At 39.0% G+C, this 20099-nt stretch overlaps 1 protein-coding gene across 1 annotated transcript in view; it reads left to right on the top strand.

The window, feature by feature from the left end:
- Positions 1–20099, top strand: part of CROCC (ciliary rootlet coiled-coil, rootletin) — a 2018646-nt gene that overhangs the window by 579238 nt on the left and 1419309 nt on the right. Inside the window, exon 6 of the mRNA XM_044061829.1 lies at positions 13872–14037. Within this exon, the coding sequence (XP_043917764.1) occupies positions 13872–14037 (166 nt within the window). The remainder of the gene's footprint in view (positions 1–13871; positions 14038–20099) is intronic.

Genomic DNA, 20099 nt, shown 5'->3' with positions numbered 1-20099 from the left:
TAAATGCTTTACCCCATACATTGGTCTCCTCAAATTATCTATGGTATTATCCTAGTTATTCTCTTTAGGGGTAATTTATAATTATTGACCATAGGATGGGTAAGGCCAGTCTCTAATCAAATGGGGCAGGTTAATTTGAGCACAAAAAGAGAAACTGGCTAGGCTTTAAATGGCCCACAAGGGCAGGTAGCCAAGTACTTACCCATAAACCTTTGAATGAGAGAGAACTGCCATATTGGTACTCAGGTCTCTTATGATTGTATTTGTCTGAAGAGGAGTACTATTTCATTATGTCCAAGGTAGGAGCAGCTTTTTTTATTGAACATTGCTGATCTGCAATTTTTTTTGCCTTTAGCTTGGGGCTGTTTTTAGTACACTACATATGTGCATTTTCCTGCCCTTGGTGGAGCAGTTTAATATCCGTGGTTGAGAAGATAATAGCACCCAGCTTACAGTCATCAGCAAACGTAATCAACCTCACTTGTGGGATATTTGTTTAGATGCCTGAAAACCAAATGCCAAATGGGAGAGGGACAGGCACTGATCTCTTTAGTATACCACTAGCTACAATTTACTTCAAAGATGGTACCAGCAACTTTTGCAACTTGGAATCTGTTGGATAGCTGGTTTGCAGTCCAACGGAAAATGTAGGGGTTTACATTAATTCTGTCAAATTTTTCAGTAATACCAGTGTGGGGGATAGCGTTAAAAGACATGGCCAGTTTGAGATAAGCAACAAGTACTGAGTGACCACTGTCTACAATATTTTCAAAGAAAATTACTAAGTTCAGGAGACAAGACCTGCCCTTAACAAAACTGACTTGACTGAGATCTCGATCAGCTAAGTTGCCTATGTACACGTAAATGAGTTTGGCTATGATGCATTGCATTGCTTTGCATACAAAGCTGGAGAGGCTGATGAGCCTATAATTACATAGTTGTATATAGGGGTCACCCTTGTGTAGGAGAAATCACAGTGGCTGCTCTCCAGGTATCAGGCCTCAACCTTTGAACAGAACGAACAGTGTAAGTAGAGGTTCTAATCATATATACTTGGCATTGATAACAATTGCAGCCTGGTATGTTGTCTGATACCAAGGTACCAGTGGTATTATTTTTAGCCTTTGACAGGAATTCTGAAACTTGTTCCAAAGAAAATACATGGAAAACTAAATTTTCAGGGATAGTGGGGGAAAATGTGATAGATGGGCAAAGTTGGAACTACATTTCCCCTGATAATATAGTGTTGTTATCCTTGGGATCAGAATGTGTAATGGTATTGTGGATAAGCTCAGTGCACTGCTGGACATTATTCTTTAATTTTTTGGTGTAACTGACAAAATATTTGTAATTTCCCTTTGGTATCTGTAGCAGCCTTAAACTTGCACTCTGCTTTACATTTTCCAGTAATGCTCTTAAGTTCCTTGCTGGCAAGTTTCATTGCAGACTTGAGGTAGGAGATCGGGATTTATTACAGCTTTCCATTATTATCCTTCTTTTATTATAAGGTTTATTAACATGGGAATTCTACCAGAGAGTTTTATTTCTCAATTTAACTTTATATGTACAGCAAACTTGTATTGATGTTTTGCATGCAGCTACTTATCTGCTGATAAAAGTCAAAGGAGAATGCAGTGACCCTCTCAGCTGGTTCCATTGATAGGGGATTGTTGGAAATTTTGCTTATGTCTTCTACAAGCTGTTTCATTTGGTGCTGGGGTGGTACCACTATGTATGACAGACAAAATGACTGATTTCTACCTAGATTTAACCAGGGATGAGGAGATATGAGGTGAAGTACAGGCAGGAGCCAGGTTGCTAAGGATCAGGTCAAGGATATTCAAGTTTCTAGTGGATAGTTGTACAAATTGCTCCAGCACATTAGTATTAACACTGTTTATGGAGCACTGGGCATATCCATTTTTACATGTGTAAATGTGTCAGTAAATGCTTGAGTAATTGAAGTCCTCTAGCAAGAAAGTATTCAGTTTGATATTTAACCTCGCTGTGGTGTCAAGGTAATTTCCTTGGTCTTTGGGAGATTGATATTGAAGAGGATCTGTAGCTAGCAAGGAAGTAATAGTTGGATATGTTTTTTTAATACCTTTATTAAATTATGACTTAAGACATAGGCAGGCATACATTAACAGGAAAAAAACAAACCATATTAATATTGTTTTAATTTATATGCATTATATATCACATATCTTTTGTTTCTAGCTATAATCAGTTGGACATTACATAAATTGTTAAATTCCTGCCTTCCCTTAAACCTCATTCCTCCTCCTGAACATTATTCTGCATGTATTGTTCCCACATTTTCCATTTATTTCTATGTAATTTGCTCCTTCCCTTTTCTAAAGATTATTCTTCCAGTTATTTTATCCCGTTTATAATATTCAGTACTTCAAATACAGTTGGTTTAGACTTTGATTTCCGTTTTCTAGTAAATGCTTTTTGGAAACCAACAGAATTAAACTTAACAAGGCCTTGCTATGTCTAGACAATTCAGATCCTTTGTCTCAGCTCAAAAGAATCATTTTCTTAGTTACAACCATTTGCTCACCCAATATTTTTGACAGAGTACTTTGTAGGGAATTTTTTAAATCTGCCAAAACTGATTTTCCCAGTTACCACTTTCTTCCCCATCACACCCCCAACATTTGTTGTCTGCCTGAGGAAAACAATCTTTGAAAGTCTACTTGGGGTATAAAAATACCTATGCAAGCAAAGCTCCTAAATCTTCTGGACTTTGTTGCATACTTGAGAGCCATGCATATGTCTTCCTATTGTTTCCAGTCTTTCTTTGCAATCTTTCCTAACCTCCTCTGATTGATTCTTATAGTTATCATGCTATATTTTATATGACATACTAATTATCCATTGGTTCATAGGTGTGTACTAGGCTAACAAACACAAGGGCCTCTTTAAGCCTAGCCATGTATCCCAAATCTCTAACAAGTTTTAGTACCCTTGGTAAGTGTAAGCAGGGGCCTGGGAGATGAACCATTTACAGTCTGCTGGTATTCATTAAAGACGTAGGTGCCAAACCAGGGATGAGTTTCCATTCCCCATCTAATTTTCCAATTTCACTTGAATTGGGTTAGGGAGGAACTCTGCTTCATATAGATGGGGAGCCTGTTCCAGAGAAGGGCTAGACTCTGGGATACATACCTATCTATCCAGCAGGTCCTGTTTATATGACAGGCAATGTTTAAGTTTTGAAAATAGGTAATTCTGGTGCCATTTGTTTTGCTGATATGCAAGAGGTCCATCAGGTATGGCCTGACAACACCTTGTATGCCAGGCATTAGATCTCACCTCAACAGCCTGTAGGAGACAAAATAAATGGATAGTCAGTCTGCTTAGGACATGTTCTTACACCCTGTATTCTTTTAGTGAGGAACCTGTGTAGATGTTCCAGTTATTGGATGTGCCTGGGTAGGTACATACCAAAGGGGGCATTGTACTCAGTTATACATCTGATGAATGCTAAATACAATGGAACATTGGACCTAGATGCCATACCTTTGTTAATAAGTTGCACAACAGAGAATGATTTCCTTACTACTGTAGACACATGATGGTCAAAGGTTAGATTACTGTCTGTATGTGTCCCTAAGATCCTGACTACTGGTTCAACCCTTAGGGGTGTGTTGTCAGTATGATAATTAGCAGGGGTGGATGACTTCCCAAAGGATCCTATTATGCATTTTTGGCATTTAGTTTTAGTCCATGGCTCTGACACATGTTATTTGCCTGTGTCAGCCCTTTCTGGAGAACATTTGTGTTGGTAGAGGATTCTATGACTGCTCCTAGTTTACAGTCAATGCAGATTTAGTCATCCAGAGGCCCTTGACATTGACTTCAGAGAAGTAAATGTCAAAAAGGAGTGGTCACAGGACTGGCCTGTTTGTAGAGGTGAAATCCCCAGTTTTAACTTCTTGGATACTGTCTGTGAACCAGGTGGCTACCCACTGTGTGACATAAGGGTTTATATATAACCTTCTGAGTTTGTCAACAATGTCCAAGTGGAGTATTATATCAAATGCCTTTGCTAGGTCGAGATAGGCAGCATGAACAGTTTTGTCCTCATCCATTGCTTCGTTTTTTTTCTCAAAGAAGTCCAGCAGGTTGAGTAGGCATGACCTGCCCTTGAAACCAAATTGTATTGGGTCCAGTGTTTGGAGAACTCCTGTGTTATTACTCATCATTTCCATGATAATTCTGTACATGGCTTTGAATATGAGACTAGTGAGACTTAATGGATCAGTAGTTTCCGGGGTCTGTAGATGGCCCACCTTTGTGTAGTGGGCTAATTGTTGCTATTCTCCATTCATGAGGCATGAAGCCTGTTTGGAGACCAACAGTTAAATAGCAATTCCAGAGGGTCTGATAGGTTATGTTTCATACTATTTTTAGGGCATCCTGAGATATTGTCTGGGTCCATCGATGCAGTGTTCTTGACCTTAGGGAGAGCATTAAGAACCTGTTCCCTAGTGTTTGTAGGGGGAGTTATATTTGATGGCATTTCCTGAGGGGAGCTTAGGGGAAGGGGCAAATTTAGAACTGAATTTGTCTGCCAGTAGGTTTTCTATATCTTCTAGCTCAGTATAGATCGCTGCATTAACAATGAGCTCCTCACACAATTGTGTATTGCCTTTGAGATTGCAGACACAAGGTATTTGTTATGTTAACTTTGTCTACAAGGTCTTTGAGGTTAGGAAGGTTACATTTAGTGCTTCAGCATATGTGAGTCTATGTGTTTGCTTTGAACTGTGTGTGATGGGCACAACGTGTGTACTACTGACAACCTGAGTGACATTAGGAGTGCTTTTATATGACACCTTTGCATCCAGTGTCATTTGTAAATGCATCACTCACATACCTTACCAGTTTGAGAATTACTGGATGTCAGTAAACATGAGGCAATTTCCACATTGCCTCAGAATGCCCATATCCACCAAGCTGTTACTGGAGATGATATGAAACTTCATATCCATGGCAACAGGCCATTTTTTATTCATTAGACAGTTGTAGTGGGAATATAAAGTAACGTCAGGAATATCTGGTTGGCATCTCTGGGGGCAGTGCTTGTCACTGAAAACTTGTTGCCCTGTGTGCAACTAGGTGTTGGTGAAATTCCAAGAGTGCTTTTACAGGAGAAAATATCAGTTCAAGGTATCTTTTTCTATACAGAACACTACCAAACACTTTAGGGGAAACTAATAAGTAGACCCTGATGATTTATGGATGAAGTATTTAGGGAGATATTCTGACGTTAGGTTAGACAGCAGCTAATCAAGAAGTACTTGGTGAAAAGAGAAAATTAGGTTTGTCAAGAATGAGGAAAAGAGGGGTTTGCCTAATTGGCTACTGCCTGGCTGCTACTAATGCTGGTCTCCCCACAGCTTCATGCTGCTGGGATATAATGCTCATTTGCTTCCTTTCTCACCAGAAACAAAACAGTAATACTAATCCCAAGATGAAAAGCAGGCCACAGGCTCTTTGGTGATCAGCAGTCTTGTCCCAGATGATACAAGGGTCTGTAGGCTTGTTGTAGCCTTTTCCTGGTAGATGCCTTGAATAACAACCAGATCAATCAGGAAGGTCCAACACAGACACTCGAAACAGTCAGGAATCAATGCCTCTGTTCCTTCTGTCACCAGGAGCAAAAATATAAGCACAACTTCCAAGCTGGCACATATGAAGCAGTTATCAGATTTTGTGATGATCATATGTCTCCAGGAAATAATGTCTCTATGCTCCTTCTTTCACCAGGAGAAAAAAAAAGAAGCACTAATCTCAAGATAACTACTGAGAGGCAGAATATGGTTTCTCCAATAATTGAGGGCCTTGGACTTGATGTTGCAGATTTTAAAGGTAAAATGGAAAAAATAGTTTAATATCACAAAAGCTGCAGTGTGCACTAAAGAGCAAGACAGATTGGAAGGGGATGGGCACTTTGTATTCTGGCTTTGTGGAATTCAGCGCGATGGCCAGTAAATGGAAATAGATGAATTGGAGTGAGTATAATTTTGTGCTTACTCACAATAGCCAATGAAAGAAGAAAGGGAAGGAAATATGTGATTAAATTAACATAAGAGGTTAGCAATTAAAAACACAGTTCAGTTTAAAAACACAACAGCACCAGGGTGACATGGGGGCCAGACCTGGAGTGATTTTCCGATTTCCCACCCATGTGTCAAGGTTACAGTTAGATAGGGTTAGGGATGGACTCTGCTTCACATGGATAGGGAGCTTACTTCAGAGCATGGAGATCCTGTGAAACACATACATATCTCTCCAACATGTCTTATTTATGTCACAAGCAAAATTTAAATCCTTGGATCCAGTGGCTCTGATAGTCTTCATTTTGCAGATCTACTAAAGGTCCATCAGAGCTGGATCCAAGGATGCCTTGTATGCCAGGCATAAACTGACTCACAGTAACCTGTAGAAGGCAGAGTATAGATCTAGGGCTTTAAAGTGATCCATATAAGACAATGTGTTTATACCCTAGATTCTCCTGGTAATGAACATTTCTGGGCATTCCAAATGTTGTATATATTTGGTCAGATGTATGCCGAAGGAGGCATTATACTCAATAATGGGTCTGATAAGGGCCAAATAAAGTGACTGTATGACTTCCTTGGACCTGGATGCCATGCCTTTATTTTAAGTTGGGCGACATAGAATAATTTTTTTACTGCCTTGATGACATGTTGGCCAAAGGCCATCTTACAGTCTACATATGTTCCCAGATCCCTGACAACTGGGTCAACTCTTAGAGGTGTCTTATTGATGGTGTAATTAGCCTGGGTGGCAATTTTTCCAAAGGCACTATAATGCATTTCTTGGCATTGAGGTTTAGTCTGTGACTTTGGCACCAGTCATTTGTCTTTTTTAGACCCTCTTGTAAGATGTTTGTGTCATGTAGGGAATCTATGATGGCTCCCAATTTGCAGTCATCTGCGAAGTTGGTCAGCCAACGGTCATTGACATTAGCCTTTACCTCCGCGAAGTAGATGCCAAATGGGAGAGGTCCCAGCATGGAGCTCTGTGGTAACTACTTGTGACCAGTCTCTTACTGGCGATAGTATCACCAATCTTGACTTCCTGGGTCCTGTCTATGAGACAGCTGGCAACCTAGCAAGTTCTGTAGGGGTTTATGCCCATTTCGGTGTCAACTATACCTGAGTGGGGTATCGTATCGAAAGCTTAGCTACATCAGAGTAGGCAGTATACACCATTCTCCCCCCCCTCATCCATTGCCTTGGAGATCTTCTCAAAGAAGTCCACAAAGTTTAGAAGGCATGACCTTCCCTTGACTGGGTTGGGTCTAGTGTCGGAAGGTTGCCTATGTCTTTGTTATTCATTTCCATGGTAATTTGTTCCATGGCTTTGCATATTAGACTAGTCAGGCTAATAGGTCTGTAGTTTCCTTGGTCGGTTGATGGTCCACCCTTGTGAAGTGGGATAACCGTTGCAGTCCTCCATTCTCCTCCATTCTCATGGTAGAAAGCCTGTTTTGAGGCTATAGTTGAAAATTGACTCAAGTGGCCCTGATAGATCATGTTACAAGCTATTTAGGAGACATCATGGGATATTGTTGAGGCCCACTGAGGTTGTGTTCTTGGCTGTAGCGACCTCCATCAGGATCTGCTCCCTGTTAATAGTTTGGGGGTTATTCTTGTAGGTATTTCATGGGTGTAGGCAGGAAGTTTTAACTGAATTTGTCAGCCAGAAAATTCATTGTCGCTCTGCTCAGTGCAGGTGGCATCTCTGACCACCAGTTCATCACACTGTTGTGTTCTGCCTTTGAGGTTATGGACATAGCTGTAGAAGGCCTTGTGGTTGTCTTAACCTGTGTGGCTATCTTGACCTCACAGTGCTCTCCCTTATTGGTGAGTGCAAGGTCCAGTATGTTTGAACCCCTGGTGGTTGTACACACTGTCTGGCCAAGGGCATTTGTATTAATAAAGTCCAGGAATCATTGTGGTTGTGAGTATGAGGCAGTGTATGTTTCCCAGTCTATATGGGATTCTAGAGACATAGAGGGTGATCTATAGCTTGCTAGGATATGTTATGGACTTTTTCTATGGTGATTTACACTTGGATAAATTCCAAGGCATTTAACCAATGTAGAGTTACACTTGTTACTAATATAGATTGACACTCCCTCCATTTGTCTCTGGCTGTGTAACTGATGGTCTAAATGTGTGGAAGGGACTGAAGCCTTGGACTGCCAGAGTACTTTCTGTGGATTTAAATCATGTCTCAGTAATGGCACAGACATCTCTATTCTCTAGAGAGAGGAGAGTTTGTAGGGTGTGGAGTTTCTTGTTTAGGCTCCTAGCATTGAGTAGTAACACCTTTAGGATTTTGGGTTTTATTTGCTATGTCGGTAGGTCGGTCAGTTTAGCAGTGCCAAAAACGGCTCTAACGTTGGGGGAGGATAAAGTTTTAGGCAGTATTCTTTTTTTTCAAACACCTTTTTTGAATTATCACTTGTGAGACAGGCAAATTTGCATTCATATAAAAGTAATCAAACTATATTAACATAAACATTATATTTCACATATATTGTTATATATCATATAACCTAAGCAATATTACATAAATTATTCAATTCCTGCCTTTAAAAAAAGAAACATCTTTATTAAACCATCACTTACTACATAGGCGATCACGCATTTATATAATTGAAACCAAACCACACTGACACAATCCTAGTTGCAAGCATTTTACATCAGAAACCATGCTGACACAGTCCCAGTTGCAAACATTGTACATCACTTATAATCTTACCAGTTTTTTCACTCAAATAGGACATAGCTCATTTACGTCCTGACGCCTTTTAAACCTCATTCCTCCCTTGTGTTTATTATTCTCACAATTCCCATTTTTTCCTATGTAGTTTGCTCCTACCCCTTTCTTAAATATCTCATTTCCAGTTGTTTTATCTCTGTTGCTATATTCACTACTTCCAGTACAGTTTGTTTAGATTTTGATTTCCATTTCTTAGTAAATGCTTTTTTGGGAGCCATCATTATTTGACATAATAAGGTCTTATCATATCTAGGCAATTCCGATTCTGTTTCATAGCTCAGAAAAATCATCTCCCTCATCAGACCTGTCAGCACACCCAGCATCTCCGACAGTGCATCCGCAGGGAATCCTTAAAGTCTGACAACTCACCGCTCCCAGAAAATATGTTCCCAATTACCTCTGTCTTTCCCTTCACACCTCCAACATTTGCTCTTTTCCTGAGGAAAAATTCTCTGGAGCCTACTTCGATTATAAAAATATCTATGTAAACATTTCTAGTCAAAAATAGTAAATCTTCTAGATTTTGTTGCATATTTGGGAGACATACATATATCCTTCCATTGTCTTTTTTTGTGAATTGCTTATCCAATCTCTCTTCCCAATCCTTTCAAGTTTTATGCAGTATTCATACACCTATGAGAGACAGGTAGAGACCATCCTTTGCTTAGCAACGTGGTTTGTTAACCATGTTCTTCCATGCTGACACATATTAGTTTCTTCTGGAGAGACACCAGAAACTAAGTCAGTTATTGAAGTCTGTCATCTTTTGTTCGTACTGTGGCATCATCCATGGCAAATGTAGAATGCTGCTTAGTGCAAGGCTCATACTTGTCTGAGACATACATTCAGAGAGATCAGCAGTGTCTCTATTCATATAGTCCAGGGAAGTAAGTCTCACATCATTAATGCCCGCATGGATTATGACTGACTCATACTGGTGCCTAGACTCCTGTGTACTGCTGAACCAGTTCATGTGTAGGTATGTAATTTATGGCTATAGCCTTTGTTTTATCTTTATTAATTTTACCCTGAAAAAAAAACTTGAAACTTTCTTAAAATATTGCACAACACTGAGATGTCCTTTTTTTGGATTTATCAGGAAGAAAATAATACCATCTGCAAGTAAAGCAAACTTTTCTTAATTACCATACTAGTTATAGCCTTCTGTTTACTAGTTCCCTATTTTTTTGCCAATGGCTCTAAATATCAAGCAGATAACAAAGGGGAATAGGACACTCCTGCCATGTAACCCTGTTCAAACACAGCTTATCAGATGGGAACCATCCTACTTTAAATCTTCCCTCTGATCCTTGGTACATCCTCCTAGTTAACCTTATTATTATATCAGGGAATGCAAAAGCTTCCATTGCCATACTCATAAAATCCAAAATGTTTCTGTATAATGCATTCTCTCTATCAAGACCCGCCAACAACAGTGGTATTTTCTTACATTCTGCTTCCATGTGGCTCATCACTGTTCTGTTAATGCTGTCAGATGTTTGCATCCCCTTCAGAAAATCAAATTGTTCCATATCTATCAAATTTGGCAACACCTTTTCCATTCTTTTAGCTAGTATAAACATTAACATACATATATTGTATGTTTATATTTATATATAGACACCACTGTATAGCACTAAAAAGCCTAAATAGGTTAGAACTGCCTCATCAACTAACATATACACAGTTTCTTACCACTTGTAAAACTATCCAGCATCCAACTGCCTATCCAGCACTACAAATCATTCTACACAACTATGTTCCCAGTCAGTCACTGAGATCAAGTGACCAAAAACTTCTGTCTACAAACCTATCAAATCTGCTGGGCATGGTCTGTACTCAAACAAGGTTGCTAATGCACAGAACTCCTTAGCTGTATCCATCAGGTCAATACCCTCCTTCACATCTTTCAAAACAGTTCTGAAAGACTTCCTAGCTAAAATCTGGTTCTGTTCTTTCACAAAAAAAAAAAACAGTATAAACTATATCACTAATTGAGAACAAGTGCCGTTTCATTCATTATAACTCCTTACTCTCCCTTCTTCACTTACTTCACTCAAATTGCCTTCCCTGACTTTCTCTCTAAATATACCATAAGGCTATTTTCCCTCACTCTATATTGCAATTCCTGTTTGTAATAGACTAACTTATCTTTAATTTCTCTACAAACTGTCTAAAATTTCTCTATTAAAGGATTTTCATATAACTTGTATCGATTCTTAATCAATGCATTCATATTATGTCTAATTTGTTATAATTATTCAAACTGCAGATGATTTTGTTTTAGTTTTGAAGATTGTAAAACTATTGTTCTTAAAAATGTAGTGTAGTAATTTGGATCTTTTCTCCCCTGGCCTCCAGTGAAAATGGACTTCGACCCATTCGAATTTGCCAGTAATCAAATGTCAATCATTCAATAAATAAATAATAAACATTTATAATCATGGTTTAAAATTGAAATGGGTCTATATGAAGCTGAGTCTGATGGGTCTTTACTGTCTTTTGGTAATGCAGACACCACAGCTTTCTTCCTAGAGGATGGTGCTTTCCCTAGTTTTAAAATACTGTTAAACAATATCTTCCAGATATTTTCACTTTCTTCCTTCCTAACTTCCTAACTTCCAAACTTTTGCAGGAATACCATCTGTTCCTGGAAACTTTCTTGAAGATTGATTACATGTCACTGCTTTTATATCATCCCCCTCCTGTCTTAATGGGGATAGTTGTTGAGCCTAATGTACCTCTAACACTGGCATAATTAAGTCTTCCATGCATATTTCCATTTGTGCTCTTTCTTGATTTCCACATTTTTTTGCTTTATGCAATTGTTCATAAAATTTCCTGAATATCTCTAATACCGCTACAGGATCTCTGGTTATTTTTATTGTTATAAGCTCCGTAAGTTTGGCATCAACTCTTAATACATTCTGTTGCCTTAGTTGTGCTATTTTTTGTGCTTTGGAGTTATTTTCAAAAAATAGTTGCATAACAGCAAATTTTCTAAACTCATGCATATTATTTAGGTAATCCCTTATTTTTTTTCTTTAATACTCTGCATTTGTGCTTCATCTTGTTCTTTGAGATTCCCCTTTTTCTGAAATACTTTAACCTTTGTCAACTCCTCAAAGTAATTCATATTTGTTCTTAACCATACCTCTCTTTCTGTTTTACTTCTACCCTATTTTGTTTTAAACTCCATTTTGAAGATATTTCTGTCTTTCCTAACAACTTTCAAGTAAGTTCAACTACTCATTCCTAAAATTCCTTTCTTTTTAACAGGTAGGTGAGCAAGCGCCAGTGTCTCATTTTTACTTCATTAGCCTGCATTTGTATAGTTTTTATTGGTGCATGATATGAATTGGTTATTGGATGTGTGTTAAGGCTTTCCATGAAATGCACATGTCCCTGTGAAAAGTAATTTCTGCCTAGTCTAGTCCAGTTATTGAACCTTGGGGAATAATATGTAAATTATGTCTGAGTTTCTAGTACTGAATTCACATCTTCCATTCCAAATGTTTTTATTTATTTTTATTTTATTTATTTTATTTTACATTTGTTTACTGGGAAAGTCTGACTAGATTCAAGTCCTTTTTCTTCTGAAATCTACTGTGTTTTGTTATATTCTGCCTTCTAGGCCACTGATACATCCTTACTATTTCAAATCAAATTCCTGTGCCCATCTATGAGTAGTATTTCCTGCTGAAAGCTGATTATTTCTCCCCAAATATTCTTAAGTTTTAAAACAGCAGCTGTAAAAGTTGGATTTGTTATGTGTGATTTGATCTCTAAAAGTTTTGTGTTACGGTCATGGGGATCTGATGTGAGGTGATGTTTCTGACAAACACATTTATTCTACCACGGTTACCCAAGGTTGTGAAAGGGTGACAGGCACTAAACTTTCATTGCAGTGAAACTGTCTCTCATTAACTCCACAAATATGAATGTGTTTTGAGTAGCAGGAGAGCCTCAAGTTTGGTATCTTTCTATTTAGAATCCTAGCATTGAATAGTGCCAGCACGATGTTGTCCAAATTTGTGTTTGAGTGTGCTGTGTTAGAAAGTTCATCAGGGGCACTCTGCCTAAAAAAGGCACTATGAGTAGCAGCAAAGACTTCACGTAGTATGTGAAAACCCTGATATGAGAGGTGAAGTAGGAAGTCTTGCCTACCATCTCACTCCTAGCTGACACAATCACACACAATGATACATTGAGTGATGTTGAAGAAAACTTCCATTTCTGGGAATGAGACATACAGTAGAGGGTCTGTGTGACAGGACTAGTGGCTAAGATAATTTTAATTTAAAACAAATGCTTTTTTACCCTGCAGGGTCTCATATAAAATGTTTATTGGTATTGGTGAAGCTGTCCACAAAAACCCTCTTTAAAAATGATTGACACACCCCAATTAAAGTTTGGGTCAAAGGAGACTCATCAAATATGAGTTCCTTACCTTTATGGACTCCTTTGCTTCTATAGCATGTAGTTAGCAGTGTGAATTCTGACTGTGGTATAGTTGGAGTGGCGCAGTCCTTGCATTTTAAGGTGGATTGATTATCTCATTGACAAAGTTTCAAAATTATTCTTTAGAGGACTTTCATGTTTTGCCTCTTGTTTTGGGAACTGCTATGGCTAAATGGTTCGGAGTCAGTGGTGACGTCTTACTTTGTGCTGTAAGCATGTCATCATGCATCAGTTTCATTATTTACATTTTCAATAATAAGTACTGTGGTTTTCACACATTTCTTTGGAGGCTGGCCAAGACTTGGTAGTATGGCTTTGTGCAACAGAATACCTAGTGTAGTGTTGTGGTAAACATCCTTACTGTTTTTGTTTTTGTTTAATTTTACCTTTGTACTTCTAACTGGTGTGAGCACCTCAGTAAATACAGTAACAAGCTGTGCATTTTATGTTTTTTTTTCCTATTGGTATTTTAAATTAAACATACTTTATATGACTAGCATTTCATTTCTCCAAATGAAATTTGAAAATGCCGGTATTTGTAGTAGAAAATATCATGCTAGATTTTGCTTGAACTACAGGAGTGCCAGTCTGTCCCAGGTCAATGCCATGCTGAGGGAACAACTGGACCAAGCCAACTCTGCCAATCAGGCCCTAAGTGAAGACATCCGCAAGTTGACAGCTGACTGGACAAAAGCTAGGGAGGAGCTAGAACAGAAGGAACTGGAATGGAGGAGAGAGGAGGAAGTAAGTTACAAGTTTCTTAGAACTTGCATTTACTAATCTGTGATGATGTAGATACAGTAGACAAAGGAATGATCTGTCTTTTCCCTAAACAGGAACTTCTTTGGCATTATTTGGACACAAATCACAATGACACTAAAAGACCCATTGCTTTATTTAAGATGAGGAAAACATCTTTAATTTTTGGAGCAATACCCCCATTTAGCTGAATGGTGAATTAAAGAAAGACATTTTCTGTTCACACTGCCCTTGTTATAGAATTTGTGAGCTGTTCTACAGCATAGAGTGTGGTAAACAGACTTCATAATGAAACACTAAAAGCATTTTTTGTAGTAAAATTACAATACAGTAAGTCAATATTTTAGTTATGTTTTTAAATATAAACATGTCTGGTATATATATTTTTTACTGAAACACTGCATGCTTTTTCTGGTGCATTAGTTAAGCAAGAGTAGCTCCCTACCAGGTGGCCTGTTTGCTGTAATACTGGAGCACCTGCATACTTGACACTATTTCCTTCATCCTCCAAGTAAATCCATCATTTGCTGCTCCTCCATTGAAGACTGCCTCGTGCTTGTTTCTGCGGATGTGCACTGCTCCTGGACCACTGATAGTGCCTCTGTATGTTTGTGTGTGTATGCATGGATATACTTAAAAGACCTAAACTTAGTAATATCGAAACTGAAAAATACCTAAATACAAAATGTCAAGAAATCTAAACATATCCAAAAACAATGCTTTTGCAGGGGGGGCAGCCCCACTGCACTCCTTACACCCCCTAGTAATTATGTATACCAACTCCAAGGACGCACAACAGTGTGAATAGGATAGTATAACTTCAGTTTTGTTGACATTTTGTTTTTAGATATTTTTGTCACCTGGCCAAAATATCTTCCACTAGAAAACCTCCTCAGCTGGATTACCCACCTTCTCCCCCAAGAAACAATAATTTTAGGTGATTTCAGTATTTACTGGCAATCCTGTTCTGGCAACCATCCAACCAATCATCTAAACCTTCATGGCTTCACCCAACTAGTCCAGTCACCAACCAGGATAAATAAAAACTCAAGAAGCACACTACCTTGGATTGGATACCAGTCAACAAGAGCCCCCCAGTCTTATATAGCAGGCTGCCTATCGGATAGCCTCACTGATCACTCTCCAACATTCCTACTCAAAAAACACCTATATCAAGTTAAAGCTGTCATCTACCATCAAATGCATAAAAAACTAAAATTTAATCCACTCACATTCATCTCATCCCTCAAAGAATGTAACTGACATCCTCTAAAGTACCTCAGTCTAGATGGCACAGTTGAATTTTTCAGTACTACCTTCCTGAGCATCCTTAATAACCACGCCCCTATAAGATTTTCCAGAACCAAAGCCCAACCCTCCCCATGGCTACAGAAAACCACTAAGTCAGAAATGAAAAACAGGGATAAAGCCTGGGAACACTGGCACAAAACCAAAAACCCCTCAGCTATACAGAAATTCCTAGAACTACACAATAGAGTCAAAAAGCTAATAAAGCAGGACAAAATCCAATACAACCAGTCTGCCCTTAACTCCTTCCAACACAACCCCAAACAACTCTGGTCCTCCATAAACTCCATATTCCACCTAGGTAAAATCAGTACCCCTCCACCTAACATTCCTCACTCCTCAGAAAATATTGCTACCTCATTCAACACACACTTTACATAAACCGTACTGTCACTAGCTAGACAACACAACCCCCCTCCCCTCCACCCCACACCTTCAACTAGTAATCTCCCCACTGTCTTCTCTTTTTCTCCTGTTCCTACCTCCAGCATAAAAAAAAACTCTTAACTAAACTTAAACCCGCTAAATTAGCAGCAGACAACCTCCCAAGTGAATGCCTACAAATTGCAGCTGATGCCCTAGCCTACCCAGTACCGATCTTGATTAGCCAATCTCTGTCAGAAAGCTACGTCCCTACACTATGGAAAATATCACATATAATTCCCCTCCACAAAGGCGGCCCCTCCACAGAACTAACCAATTACTGCCCCATAGCTATTCTCTCTCCACTCTCCAAAATACTAGAGAGATGCATTCACTGTCGGGTCTCAGACTACCTCCTTACTAACAATCTCCTTTCCAATACTCAACATGGTTTCTGACCAAACCATAGCACCACCACTGCCTTACAGTCTTTACTAACACTATCCTTCAGCATGAAAACAATGGCTATCTCTCCTCTGCTACTTTCCAAGACCTATCTAAAGCATTCAACTGTTCCCATGCAAACAACTCATCTCTGTTCTCAATTACCTATCCTTCTCTCAATCAGTCACCAACTGGTTTCAGAGTTAACTGTCTGACAGCCAGCAATCCTTGTATGGCGGAATGACATATCTCCCCATCTACCTGTCTCTATTGGTGTTCCCCAAGGATCCATCCTTGGACCCCTACTCTTTATTTTCACCAATAATCTAGCCTCTGCCACCAAACATGGCACACTCATACAATATGCAGATGACTCAACCATCATCTGCTCAACCCAGTCCCTACCCGAACTGCAAAAGGTCACACAGGAAGCCTTTTCCTCTATTGAAACTTGGTTATCCAATGCCCAGTTAATACTCAACCCAAACAAAACTTAACTCCTCATCTTCCAACCCACCAAACATACTTAAAACAACTCTCACTTTAACATCACAGCAAAAGACAACACCGCTATCCACCCAACAAATCACACCAAATTGCTAGGAGTTGAAATAGACATTAATCCAAAATTTGACATTCACATATCCATGACCATAAAAAAGTCCACAAAAAACTAGGAGCTTTATACAGAAATAAGCAACTCCTCACCAAAGCAGCAAGGATTTTAATTGCAAATTTCCACCTTATCTCCACCCTACTTTATGCCTCTCCAATATATACCAACCTAAGGCAATACGATCTAAATAAACTCGAGACCTGCTACAATAAAATTACCAAATTTGCCACCGAGGCATCCTACTGTAGTCATCACTGTCTCTCACTTGCTGAACTGGGCTGGCTAAAACTCCCTCACCTCCTTCAATGGTAACAACTCGCACTCGCCCACAAACTAGTAAACCATCCACTAAAAGTCCCATCTCTCCAAAATCTACTCCAACCCTATCTCACCACCAGACCACTAAGATCCAGCAACAAAAATCACTTACAGGTTACTAGAGCCAGTAACTCTGCTGGAGAAGCACTATTCTCCAGCGCTATAGCCAAATTATGGAACCCCCCCCCCCACAATAACCTCTGTACCATCATGCACCCAATTCAAAACTTTACTAAAAGCGCACCTAAAAACATGCTGGCTATGCCCTTGCAACTCCCCCCTCTAATTTTGCCCACTCCATCTACCCTCTACCTCTCTTTCCACTCTACTCGGATGCTTATATGCCTAGCTACTTATTATGTAACAGTAATGTCTTATTGTAACAATTGTTAATGACTACTGTGTACTTTGCAGATGACAAAGATTCTAGTTGTCTACTAATGTACTATGTTCTTCATCTGTAACTATGTTTGTAATATTTTAATCGCTATGTTCTTCATCTGTAACTATGTCTGTAATATTTTAACTGTGGAGCTTTTCTCCCCGGGCCTCCGCTGAAAATGGACCTACATCCAGTCGGACTTTCCCGGTCAACAAATGTAAATAAATAAAATAAATAAATAAATTTAGCTTTTAGATATTAGTGAGTTCAGCTCACTTTAAGTAGACCCATATATACACACCGAGTAATAGTGACACTTACCTACTTACCTGGTATGAATCAGAGTCTTGGCAAATGATGCCTTTTAAACAGATCAGAAATAGAACAAGCCTGTTTTACATTTCTTCACACTTAACTTGTTCCAGTCAAGGTGAAAATCTGTTGCAATGCACAAATAATGCATTGCTGTCTTTTGTAGGGGCAAGCATTTAGCTTTGCCTTGATCACAAGAGACTAATTTCTTCATTCATTATTCTTATCCTGTACATATAAAACGTAAAAGAAGAAATCACATCTGTAATGGATTAAAAGCATCACTGTAATTTCACTCTGGACGGGCTAGCTAGTGTGTGCAAGAAAGACCAAATGGGACCACGTAAAGAATGCATAAGTACTGATTTATCTAATTTATCGAAAAATACACCTACATGTTGGCTGCAAAAAGCTTCTAAAGATATATTTGCTACAATTACACACATAAACATTGTGTGCATTTCTTGTTATCACTGCTTCATTATCCTTTAGCAACGGGAATTAATTGCAAGTTAATATCTCCCCTTTCAACCTGACCTTCAAAGATTTCAGAAGTCCCCTGACTGAAGCTGAACTCATGTCCTAGCCAAGTATTTTCATATGATGTTTGCCTAAAAGGGATAGTAGCCAACAGCCTGCACCATCTTCAGTTCATTTTGCTACTAGAAACAGTCAATTATCAGTATATCTGTCTGTGGATCTCTTTTTCAGGCATCTTCCAGAGAATCAAGTACTCAGACTGAGACCTTTTGTATTAGTTGGTGTACTGCTTGATGCATCCTAAAAAAAAGCTTCTTTTGGAGGAGTTTTTTTCCGTAGTAGATGATGACCCAAGAAATGTTCACTAGTAAGTCATCACAGGGAATGATAACTATGAGCTGTTAATGTGCTGCTTCCTTTAGTGCAGGGTTTAAGTCCCTCAGCCTCCATTTACTTCATGACTCTGAGCAAGTCCTGTGAGGAAGTTGAGAAGTTGGGATAGGCTTCTCAATGGCCCCCCCTAGACAGCACACTTAGTAACTACCTGTGACTCCAAGTGTACCTGCAGAAACTAAATTCTACTGCCCCCCCCCCCCCCCCACACACACACAGAAATACTATCATGTTTTAAGAAGACCTAGTTTCTGATGATCTTATATTTGAATTTTAAATTCACATTTATTAAAATGCTTAAATATAAGCAATCAAATAAAAAAAAACATGCAGTCTGTATTAAAAGTAGTAAAGTACACAGTAAATATCAAGAGTCCAAGATATAAATAGTGAATAAAATGAAAAATGATAACAATCTGAGGTAGGTATATAAGGTCTTTTAACCTGGTTTTTGCTGAAAGCCAGGTCAAAATGATGACTTCAGGCAGCTGATAAAAGAGGTAATATGGCACAGTCTGTAAGCCACAATGCTGTAGAAGCATGCAGCTTTATAAGCAAAAGACTGTTCATCTTTAAGAACTACTAATAGTCTTAGGGTAGAAGAGGTGGATTAGGTAGGTTAGGTAGTCAGCATGAGACAGTTGAGCAAGTTAAGGTGAGAGGAACCCATGTCATTGAGGGTCAGAAATGCCAACACCAACATTTTAAGTACAGTAAGATATAAAACAGGAAGCCATTGCACTCTGTACAGTATAGGAGTAAAATGACAGGAATGATGGGGACCAGTAATTAAAAGTTCTGATAAATTTTGCAGTGGTTGCAACTGATTGATTATGGTATTAGGAACATTACAGTAGTCAAGTTGGATCCAGGATCAAAACTTGTAGCACTCCACACTAAATGTATTAAGAACAAGAGATATTTAAACTTAAACCTTCCCTTTGCATACTGATGTAATGGTAAGATGCAAATCAACCTAGCAGGGTAGAGGTAAGTGCACATTAAGAACACAAATGCTTGATCAGGGTACTGTGATCCAGTGTCAAGTGTTGTAGAGAGATTAAATAGGACCAAGTCACAGAATAAAAGTATTGATGTCTAGTCAAATTACTGTGATAAGGTCAGTCTTAGTACTTGTGGCGAGTATAGAAAATGAATTCACATGGTTTCATCATCTTGGCCTTCCGCGGTGGTGCAGCGGTAGCATTGTTGCCTCACAGCAAGAGGTTCTCCCGTTCGATTCTTGGCTGGAGTGCGGGGTGTGCCTTCTGTGTGGAGTCTGCATGTCCTCCCCGCGGTTGGGTGGCGTTCGAAAGACATGCGTAAATGGTCGTGCCTTCGTTGAAGGTTGGACATCGAGCTGGCACCTTGGCGTTCACGAAAATCTACTGCCAATCATTAGCGGACTGGAGTTCCGCTGTGGTGACCCCT

The sequence above is a fragment of the Protopterus annectens genome, chromosome 2.part0 (assembly GCF_019279795.1).
Source record: "Protopterus annectens isolate FY-2018-M chromosome 2.part0, PAN1.0, whole genome shotgun sequence".
Classification (NCBI taxonomy): Eukaryota; Metazoa; Chordata; order Ceratodontiformes; family Protopteridae; genus Protopterus; species Protopterus annectens.
The sequence above is the reverse complement of the archived record's forward strand: the minus strand, read 5'-3'. Positions and strand labels throughout refer to the sequence as shown.